At 43.5% G+C, this 11,279-nt stretch overlaps 1 protein-coding gene across 6 annotated transcripts in view; it reads left to right on the plus strand.

Moving 5' to 3' along the window:
• The window catches only part of FHOD3 (formin homology 2 domain containing 3), a 1,524,242-nt gene extending 1,513,321 nt beyond the window's left edge, over positions 1-10,921 (plus strand). For all 6 annotated transcript variants that reach the window (XM_069620636.1, XM_069620637.1, XM_069620638.1 and 3 more), the window contains one exon: positions 3,017-10,921. In XM_069620636.1, the coding sequence (XP_069476737.1) occupies positions 3,017-3,099 (83 nt within the window). In that variant the 3' untranslated portion in view covers positions 3,100-10,921. The remainder of the gene's footprint in view (positions 1-3,016) is intronic.
• The last annotated feature ends 358 nt before the right edge of the window (positions 10,922-11,279 follow it).

Genomic DNA, 11,279 nt, shown 5'->3' on the forward strand with positions numbered 1-11,279 from the left:
TGGTGTGCACTGGCAGATATTGAAAGCAGTAAAGAGGGGAGTCTTTGTTTACAAGAAAGATATTTCACTGGGACATTTGAATTCTGGTGTGTAATGTCACAGCTAACAAAGATCGCATGTGTTTAATTTAATCCATCATAATCCAAACTGCTTGTGCTGAGCCATGCAGGATTAATTATCGAGGGGCCTGCTTCATTTTTCCCAAAACCCCATCTATCTTACTAGTTTCACATTTCATGACAGCGGAAAGAGAATACAGCATCGCAGTGACCCCTATGGAATAGGGAGGAGACATTTATTAGGAAAGCTGAAGACAAAATGGCTGCCACGTGCCTTAGTTGCTAAAGGTGGAGTCAATCTAACGCAAGACTCCCCATAGAGAGACTGCAAAGCAGCATATCACCCCAGTGAGCCATTGACTTCAAAACAGACAACACAACATAGATGTTCTTCTTTTTATTGGAGAAATGCATATTTTGTTGTGACATGTTAAGGGATCTGATAGAAAGCCAAGATGGAAGTGCGCCTAGAAGGCCTGGTTATGTAGGCTGTTTTTGAAGGGCGTTCTTGTGAACTTAAAAGGCAGTTGAATGTATATGATTGAAAATGGCGGCAGTATGTCCAAAAATATGTTTCGTTGTGGATGGGGCGTGACGTCAGGAATACATTCTCTGTTGTTACCTGCTTGTCTGTATTTGCATCTATACATCGCTCTTGATATATGATCATTTATGTTCTGTAATCTATGTTATGTTATGAGTCTCTTATACTGAGGCACATTACCCGAGTAGTGGTCTTACCGTGGCGAGACTTCTCCGGAAAGTGGCGTATTTTGCCTCCACCAGGGGTAAACCAGATTATGCACTGTGCGGCAACAGAAGATGGCGAAGATATTCATGGCTCTACCTATTGATAGTACATTTATTTAAAGGAATGCCCACTTACCTTGAACATATTGTGCACTGCAGTGCCATGTAGTCAGCGTATCCAGGGCAGGCTGTCAAAAAAAAAAAAAGATTTAGTGACTCAGAAAGAAGAAAGCGTGCTCCCAGAAGGTCCTGCACATGTTGCTGTGTAATATACACATGAGCCCAATGACCATGATTCTCAAGAAGTAACGGAAGCAGGAATAGAAACCCAATTTCATCACAATGTCCTGAACCTTTGCAATCCGACCCATTGCAGGCCCGCGGGGCAGGCTCACAAAGGTTCAATAAAGTGTGAGTCATGTGCAATTCTCTTTTGCGAATTGAGTGCATTTTTACACACGTGCACGTAACACTTTTATAAAGAGTTCCATGGTCCTTGGAAGCCAGATCTCCTGGTGCAAATCGGCGCATTTATGTGCAACAAAGACATAGTAGACCTGTTTGGTGCTACGCAAATCAAGCAAACTTTTATAAGTGACTGTCGGAATTCACTTGTGGTGGCAGATCTTAGTAGCAAAGGTAACAATGATATTGCTACTTTGCTGCGTTCTTAGGTTGGCAGCTATGACGCCTGATCTGTTCAGTGAGGGACTTTCCGCTTCCCTTGGCATCGCCTGCTTTGGCACTATAATGTTGATTTGGGTTCACCATTCTTAGGTCGGTTCCATACCACATACCATCTGGCACTTCACGATACTAATGTTGATGTACCAGCACTCCTGATCCTAAGCGACCAGTGGAGGAGGAAGTAGCCTGCTAGGGTACTTGGTACAGTATGTTTGAGCAGGGTCTTGTTTTCAGATAATTGCAAGTTAAAATATAGAATGGGCTGTTACAATACATGAAGACATCGATCAATCAAAGGACGTTTACAGTCCTTTTAACCAGACACACGCATAAATAACAAGGATAGTACAAAGATTGTATTGCCAGTTTGGCAAATGATTAACTCTGTTTGTTGCCAAGTGGGGCTGCCTGTGTTGCACTTACTCTAGGGGCCACCAGAGATCACTCAGAGCTCATTCACCTGGAGCGTTTACCCTAGAGGCCACCAGAGATCATTCTGAGCCCATTCACCTGGAGGTTTTACCCTAGGGTCCATCAGAGATCATTGCCCTGGAGGCTTTACCCTGTGGGCAATCACATATCATTCACCTGGAAGCTTTATCTTAGGGGCCAACAGAGATAATTCAACTGGAGGCAATCAGATATCACAGCCCTGGAAACTTTACCCTAGGGGCCATCAGAGATCATTCAGAGCTCATTCACCTGGAATTTTTACCCTAGGGGCCACCAGAGATCATTCAGAGCTCATTCACCTGGAGGTTTTACTCTAGGGGCCACCAGAGATCATTCAGAGCTCATTCACCTGGAGGTTTTACTCTAGGGGCCACCAGATATCATCCAGAGGTCATTCACCTGGAGGGTTTACCCTAGGGCCCATCAGAGCTCCTTCGCCTTTGCAGCTTTACCCTGGGGGAGGGGGGCATCAGAAATCATGCTATGGATACTCCTGCAACAGGACCTGAGGGCCCACGTGCTCCATTTGAGGTCTCCAATGCACACCACCCACCATCATGTTCCCAGTGCTCCCACCGTCCAGTCCCCACTCTCCATCAATAGCTCCCGAGTGCCCATCCCAACCCATCAGACTCAGAGTATCTCCTTGTCTCCACCAGCTCCCCCCTGCCCAGCATTTTTTCATTAGGTTCCCAGTCTCCCAACAACTGTGCCCCAACCCTCCATTCCCTCTTCCTCCCTTCTTGCACTTGACAAATGCTACACACAATTAAAAGAAGCATGACCTGTTTGCACTTGCACGTGCCTATATCAATTGTGTATATTTTCTGTTGTATTCAATCTTTAATTACAGTTGGCAAGTTAACTCCCCGGAATACAACTGAGAAGAAACTATTTCATTTAAAGTTACTCAGTAAATTACCATTTCTAGAACTGAGTGTTTCATAAAAGTGAAGCACGTGTTTGAGTGCTGTCTGTAGAGCTTGGCATCTACAGAAACTAGGGAGCTTTGTGTTCACGTCTTTCCTAATTGTTTACAATGTCTCCTCTTATTTTCCACATGGCAGTGAGACGGACGTTAAAGACTGGACTCTCTCCAGAAGAAGCCAAAGCGCTGGGCCTGGTGACCACGTCCGAGATGCAGGTGTGAGACCTGCCAAGGTTGGCAGCAAGGAGAGTCCTCGTGCGCAACGTGTGGCCAGACCGCCATCTGCAATGACCTGCCAACCCCCTCTGCTGCCCCCTGACATCCCGTCCACTGTTAGGTTTCATTTTTGTAATATGTGCAACATGCTAAGAAAAACCACCGCTGGGCACCGACATCAGATGGTTATAAAAGGCAGGGGTGTTTGTGGGCACTGGGTACGTACAGGCGGGCGCCTATTGGAAGCACCTCCCAAGCTCCATTGATGTGGCTGTCACTAGACTCTGTTGAGTTGTTTTTCATTGTTTGAGCTATGTTTACGTTGGCTTTTCTTGTGGTCTGTTTTTGTAGCTGTTAAGGAAAGGAATTCGTCAATGCAGCAACAGCCCATTGCAAAACAGGCACCTTTTTTTTCCAAGATGGCGTTATGCGATCTTCCGCAGAGAGAAAGAAAGCACAACATGGTTACCCGGAGTTTCAACGATTGTTCTGCTGTGGACAAAATATGCTCTCACGCCAGCTCCATTTGCCATGCACAGCAAAGAACCCACATCTAGCACTATGAAATACCTGTGGCCAGCCACAGGGAAAGACCACTGTGGTATGGCACCGGCCATATCAGTCTGTACATAAAAGAAATCAAGTGGTTCTGAACAGTGGCTACACAAGGCTTTGTCAGTCTAATGTTATTATGTTTATTAAGTATGTTGTGTGTATATATGTATGATAATGTGTCTACCTGGTAGCAGATAGTTCTATTTGTTTCCTACTGTGTTAGGAGAAAAAGAAGGATCTTTGTCCCAGCCAATCGAATTTCCCAAGGTTACACTGAAAATATTTGCATGCATGACCTTCACATGTGTGTGTGTCACTAAGCGCACCTACCTAGCCAAGCGTCTCATTGCAAGGGGATGCATTTGCAGAGACTGTCCCTTTTGGTCATACGCAAAGATGTTGTGTAGGACATTAGCCCGCGTGTTTCCCATTAACCTTTTCTGTTTCGTTTCTGTGGTCACCCACTTGTTTGAGCCGTTATAGTCCACAGTGGACTTCAGATGACTTTATAGAAATCGAATCCACTTCTTCTGGTGAAGTTTATTTAGCTAATATCCAGCAAGCTCCCACACCCACTTGTATTTAAATAAAAAAGAAAGGTCACAATAGCCCGTGTACAGTAAGGTCATGAGTCACAGGAGATTCAGGGTACAAGAAATATGAAATGCAAGTCAAAAATTGAACAAATATCTATGTCCCAAAAATGGAAATGGACATAATGTGAACTGAGTTTTATAGTGATAAAACCGAATTTAGAAATCTCGGAAAAAAAAAGGTCGAAAATAAAAGGCCGAAAAAAAAAATCTCGAATTTTTTTTTATGACTTTTTTTTCGAAATGGGGGGGTTCCCCCATAATCCCCCCTTTTTTTTTTTTTACCCATTTTTTTTTATTCCCGGACCCCAAAATAGATATATAATTAAAAAAGAGGGAATTCGAGATTTTTTTTTTCGGCCTTTTTTTTCGAGATTTTTTTTTTCGGCCTTTTTTTTCGAGATTTTTTTTTCCGAGATTTCTAAGTTCGGGATTATGACTGACCACCAATGTAAATACTTAGTTTTTAAGCAAAATAAAACAATGGTCACACATAAGATCTAACACGATTCAAGGGGTGAAGTTAGGGGTGATATGTAATTTTTAGATACCTACCAAAATCTGAGGAAGGTTTTGCGGTAAAAAGGAAAAAGCGTTTTGGGCAAAATGGACCTGCATGATAGCAACAGAAAGGCCAGGTGGTTTAATTTACAGTCTCATATATCGCTAGTTAGAAGATATGAAAGAGGTAGGAAAAAGAAAAGCAAGTTGGATGCCTCAAAAATGCACCTACTCTGTAGGACCATTTATTTTTGTAAACCGAATGAGTCTTTTTAACAGTTGTGGGGAACCCCTGAGCAGATTGAGTATGCGAATAGTTACTTTTACAAAATAACTTCCGGGTTCGGATGGTCTCTTCCTGCTCCCAGTAGGGTGTGCCATGGTGTTAAAAGGTTGTAGATGTGTGGTCTGGAAAGTGAATAAACAAATGTTTGTATTGCACTAGTGAAAACTTCAGACATGCAGGTGGACAGCTCACATGTTCGCCACTGAAGGGGTGTTGCCCTTTTAGTATTTAACATACACATGAAGTGCTGCATTGGCCCAGTCCAATGACACTCCCCCACAGTGCAGTTTGTGTGATGCTCCCAGAATGTGACTGGCTGCAGAGGCTTTGCTATGGGTGGCGTTTGGGGGGTCTGGAGAGGCTATATCCCTGAGTCTTTTGGTTGCAGCCCTGGATAAAAGCTTAGGGACTACATCCAAAGACTAGCTAGCCCTGAGTCCCGATAGTCTCGACATTAGCGTAGCCCTGGATCTTTTCCAGACCTAGCAACACCCCTGCCAAGGCAAGCTGGTGGAGACTAGGCCAGCATTTTGATTAGCGAGACCCTCCTCGTTCTCTGGAAGGGTCTTCTACAGGCACGCCGGAAATGAGTTGCTAGCTATATAACTGCATAGCCTCTCGGTGCAAAGATATGCCGCCAGGCCAGCCCCTGCAACCTCCTGCACTAGCCTTGCATTGACAACCAACCCACTGTCACGTAATTACACGGGCAAAGATTTTCATTTTTAGAGCAGTATCTCGTATAAACTGATGTATGTTCAGTAACAAAGTGCATTGCACTGCAGAATTCCTTGAGGAAAAGGAAATATTAGTGCTTTGGTTGCATGGCCTTTGTGCAGGCGTGACTGCGGCTCCACAGGAGCATTAAGTGATGAACTAAAGAGCAAGAGGCCAGACAGGACAGGAATCATTTAAATATTATGAAGGTTTGGGAGCGATAAACTGCATCAGGTAGGTTACACAAGGATACATTGGTTTAATGATACGTGGCATGCAATCTGTGGAAAGAGGTGACTAGGTTACACCGTGGTTGCTGATTCGGCAGGAAGAACATTTGCTCAGCGTCTCACACTGTGTATCTGCAGATACGAGTGAAGTCGGTTCAGCTTCAAAAAGAGCTTACATGCATTATGACTCCGCATATCGACCTCCAATTCTCCAATTGGAATGGAATATTCATGCGCACTAGCCAAATTCTTCCCTTTTCATGCAGTTGTCGCAAATCTCATTCGGCTCAGGGATCGAACCAGAAGAATGTTGCAAACCATTTGATTGATGTCCATGAATTTACATCACTCACCGGAACCTGAGAAGAGGCAGTGTAAGAGGTGATCTCTGAAGATAACATAGAAAAGTTTGCTGCAAGTGCTTTATTCCCATGGCCCACTGGAAGTTAGACTCATTTGGAGATGAAGGAGGAGATCATTTTGCAGTACAGTTTGGCAGTCAAAGGTTTTAGGAATGCAAGTTGATGTTATTACAGGTTTTACTTTAAATGCAAAATTATGGAAGTTCAGGATGCGGCTAGACGACTAAAGCAAATCAAGTGGCCCCTTGGTTATATCAAAGATAGCACTGTTTCCCTACAGAATAATACATCATATCCCATACCACAGGTCCAATGGTACTGGGATTTTCCATCTAACACCATTCCAAAGTTTTAGACATGTCACTTTCCAATGGGCATACTGGGTCTTTGTATGTATTTATGTTTAGGGTGTTTTGTGTTGCGCGGGCCCATGCCACCCACGGACCCCTTCATACCATGTGATCCATTGTCCTACGCATCCAACTATGAGGATATCGGATGATGGGTGCTCATATTCTAAAATGTAAGTCTGTGGGCATAAGCAAATATGGCGCTACATGATGGAGTAGGCATATTGGTCAAACTTGACGGTCCATATTGAAAATACCATGTATATCATCGTTTCCTACATTTCCATGCAATAGTGTTTCAGATACAAGAAATGAACTTCAGAATGAAATGTTGAAGTGGCATACATACCCTTAATGATGTCTATCTTGTGGAAATCCGTTAAGAAACATTAAGTACACTTTTAATTTAGAATATTTGCCCACCAATAAAGCTTGTTTTCAGCACTGGTTAATAGGGACAAAGGAAGTGCAGGTTACTGCCTATTTATTGCTAAAGGCTTTTGAAGCCTCATTAGAAATACGACCGTCAAGGGCAAAAGCCAGCCATAACCTTTGCAGTATATAGAGCTACAAGGACACATCTCCAACCAAAGTAGGAGAGTGCCAGTTGCAAGCCCTCGAGAACACAGATAGAACATCTGACAAAATATGGCAGTTTTCTTTTATTTATTTGATTCAGGAATGTTGTTGATTGTTACTTCTTTCAATGAATTAAAAAGTTATTTTCAGATATTGTTTTTTTTTTAAATATTGTGAGTCATCTAAATAGTTCATAAGGAAACTGGCAAACTTCCCTTGGATTTGGAGAAAACAGCAGGCTGTTCAGCACTGTCAAAGCAATCACTGACAGGGACTCAAGAAACCACTTTGGGCCTCATTTCAATGTTGCTGATCCGGAAACCAGGGTGCCGGTAACTTCATCGGCACCCTTGTTTCCGGACCGGCCAACTACAAATCTGCCTGCCAGAGCCGCTGTGCACAACAGGGCTGACCCTGCTGGGCGCAGCAGCCACGTTAGGTAGACTTGTCACGGTTAGCAACGGTGCCGGTGCTCCCATGTCCCCACTGCCATAGAGTCATGTAGGACTCGGATTAACAAATGTACCAGCACCTAATTTACCGGCCGCTGTACTTGTAATAGCCCGGTGGCACTGGGAAGTCAGGTGCCAGTAAATTATAACGGGTCCGGCAGCAAATTCCGCCGGACCCGTAATGAGGCCCATTGTTTTGTGGAACAGAAGGCCAAATTGAGGGTACATCAGAAGCTGGTATTAAAGCACAATTTAAATTATACAAATCTGAGGGGATTGAAGCTGCACCTCTCCCTTAGATGTGGTAATTATCATAACCACCAGACCATTTCTTACAAGAAAATCTGTCAGTCCATGACATGTCCACAAACTGCATCCCACATTCAGGCCAACGGTACATGCTGCAGTGGTAAATTGACCCAGTTGTTTTTTGAAATTTCTGCACTTTCTGTGAGAGGGCGTATCAGGCACGTTACTTAAGTATGTTTACTGTACAGCATGGTCCTAGAAAAAGTCCTATGGCACAGCCTTGATGAATATTTTTGAAATCTGTGGTAAAAAAGGGTTGCATTTTCAGCGTGGCACTAAAAGAGTTTTTGGCTGTAGTTAATATCCTTTTCAGTTCTTGACTGGAGCCAAAAGAGTGTGTGGCAAACAGTGCTGAAAATCAAACCCTGGAAGTCATGAACTGTGTTCAGAAAGTATTAAAGGGGGAATGAACAATTGCTACACGTGATGGGAAAAAGATTGATTTATCACCAAGGGTCTTCAGAATGAATGTCCTGTGAAATGCAAGCTCACAAGACAGAGAATTGAGTTATCAACACTATGAGGATTTTATACAGGGGGATCTTTAATGATATCCAACACAGCATAGAAATACTGTACTTCAGATCTCTTTGGTCATGGACCTACCTTAAGGACCACCAGACCCACAACCAGTTGCAAATGCACTGTTGTTAGTCAAGTTGGTACCTCCACGAGATGCTTCTCAATCCATCAGGATGCACAGGCAGCTACATATATGTTTGGATGAAGAAGGGTTTGGTACTGTTTAAATCAGGGTTTTCTTAGCCTGGTCCACAAGTGTCCCAACAACACCAAGTTTTCAAGATAACTACTGTCTATGCAACTTACTCATATTTAGATACACTGGGCCTCATTACAACCCTGGCAGTAGCCGTGCCTGTCAAACAGGCACGGCTGCCGCCGGAGTTGCAATTTTTCCGGCCCCCGTCAATGAGGAATTACTGGCTAATTCCGACATTGCCGGACCTGGTAATTCCTGCATTGCCGGGTGCCGGTGCCTGTCAGTCCCCATTCAATGACGGTGCCGGTGCATTCAACATGCTTCGCTCGCGGGTGCCGCTCTGCCCGCCAGGCCAGACCTGGTAGGCTGACAGGCGCCCGCGAGCACAGCTCGTAGTATGGTGGTCCGGGAACTACGGTACCGGCATGCCTACCGGTACTGTAGTTCCCGGACCGTCATGCTTATAATGAGGCCCACTGTCTTGAAATGCATTTTGTGAGGCTATCCTGAAGACATGGAGTGGAACTTAGTCCTGATTATCAAACTTGGGACTGTTTTAAATCCTACATGTTCCGACAATCATGCAGTTGATTTGCATAATTCTAATTTGTCATATACAGGGACAAATGCAATATAGCAGCGCGGAGAACAAGCTGTGGTTTGCTCCAACAATGCATTGTATCTGAAACTGATGACATTCATCATGTTATCACCCCAAAAGTGCCTTCTTTGCTTTAATAAATTGGCCGGTGTAAGAATAATTATGTTAGTTATTTGCTTTGTACAAATGGACTATTAGTATTTTGCCCCCTTTATTATTAATGAAGGTCGCTATATTTCACAATCATGAGTACAGTCACATAATGCCTCAATATTCGGTGTCTGAAATACTGAACCTTTCGCTTTTTTTGAGATTAATGGTGTGTCCAAGCATAATAATAAATGGATGGCGCCTATAATTAAATTATTTATTGAAAGCATTAGTAAAGGCCTCATTGAGAGTTTAGCAGTGTGTTAAAAAAAAGTGTCAGTAATCAAATTAATGCCCCTTTTACCATCCCATCACATTTAGTGTTTCAAAATTTAAACTTGCTAAAAAAAAGAATGGGTGGTTTTGTGTGGAGGACATTTTCACCAAACAAAACCCTTACCGCTTGCAATATTAGTGTACGTGGTAGTTACTGCATGTAGTAATATGAATCCGCAATGGAGTCCAAGAGGACTCCAAATGGGGAATAACTGAAGCATCTGCATGACTCACGCAAACTGTTCACGTCACTGCATGCTTACCGCATGCGGTAATGTAGAAGAGTTTGATGGTATTACCTGAGGTAATGCTGTCACACTATTAATGAGACCCTCAGTATCTCTGCACATCACCAAAACAACATGTATTGGGAGCCTTGCGGAACACACCCAGCCTGGCTTTCCATTCACTTTCCCCCCTCAATCCAATCAATCTTCCGCGTGTGTAGCACTTGTGCCATTCCTCTCATTTAAAGTCTGTTTTCAGGCAAATTGCATTTGTATTGGGAACTGGGAATATGTAAAAAAAAGAATTAAAATATATAGATGTAAAGTAGAAAATGTTGCATTTCGTAGACGAAGGAAAAATGATGTAAAATAGTGTAAATGTCACTATTATTATTTTGTGTGTAGCATAGTGTAAAATAGGCTTCTTGACAGTGTTATTCTGTGAATTGTAATTTAAAAAAAAAAAGCCATGCATGGGCAAAGACATTGTCTGCAGATCATTTCCTCTCTGGTTATGTGCAATTTGTATTTCCCTCATTTCAGTTAAGTGAGTTTTGGTTCCATGTCAAATGTTATGTTCACAAACCCTCATTTTTCCCCCCTGGAGAACTTGAATGACTTGTTTTGATTGATTTCCTACACACAAACACATCTCCAGTGTGTATCCAGTCTTTGGAAATTGCACAGAACTCGTCCCCTCTTGTCTCCTCCAAGCACCCCCAGCTTCCCCACCCCCCTGCTTCCTCGGTTGGGAGCGTCGTTTTCCTGTGCCATGCAGACCACCGCGGGGGGGGGGGGGGGTGGGAGGGGCTGACTGCAAGCCTCTCCCTGTCCAGCCTCTTTTGATAACCACAGTTACAGAGCGCTCTGCGGCATTATGTAAACACATCTTGCAAAATAAAGCTTTGTAAAGCACTGACTGACCTATCTACTCTTTCTTCAGCTATGTTAGCTTAGACGTTTTGCGGCATTGTCGATTTGATTGTGTTCATATCGTGAAATATAACATACGCAGTGCTGGGGTTCGCAGAGTAAGTCAAGAACTAAGTCCTGGAACTAAGTGAGTGAGTGTTGTGTGTTAACAGTTTTGGCGCATATGCCAGTGTCAGGCCTCATTACGAGTTTGGTGCTATCTATGCAGTAAATCCGTCTAAATACCTTTTAGACTGTATTAGCGTTGTCGCCAATACCGCCAGACTACAAGTGGCGGTAGGTGGTGTTAGTTCCCACTAATTGGAGTTCATTGGACGGCATGCATGATTTCAGAGGTATGATTC

This window comes from Ambystoma mexicanum, chromosome 5q (assembly GCF_040938575.1).
Source record: "Ambystoma mexicanum isolate Mex_15411 chromosome 5q, UKY_AmexF1_1, whole genome shotgun sequence".
Taxonomy (NCBI): domain Eukaryota; kingdom Metazoa; phylum Chordata; class Amphibia; order Caudata; family Ambystomatidae; genus Ambystoma; species Ambystoma mexicanum.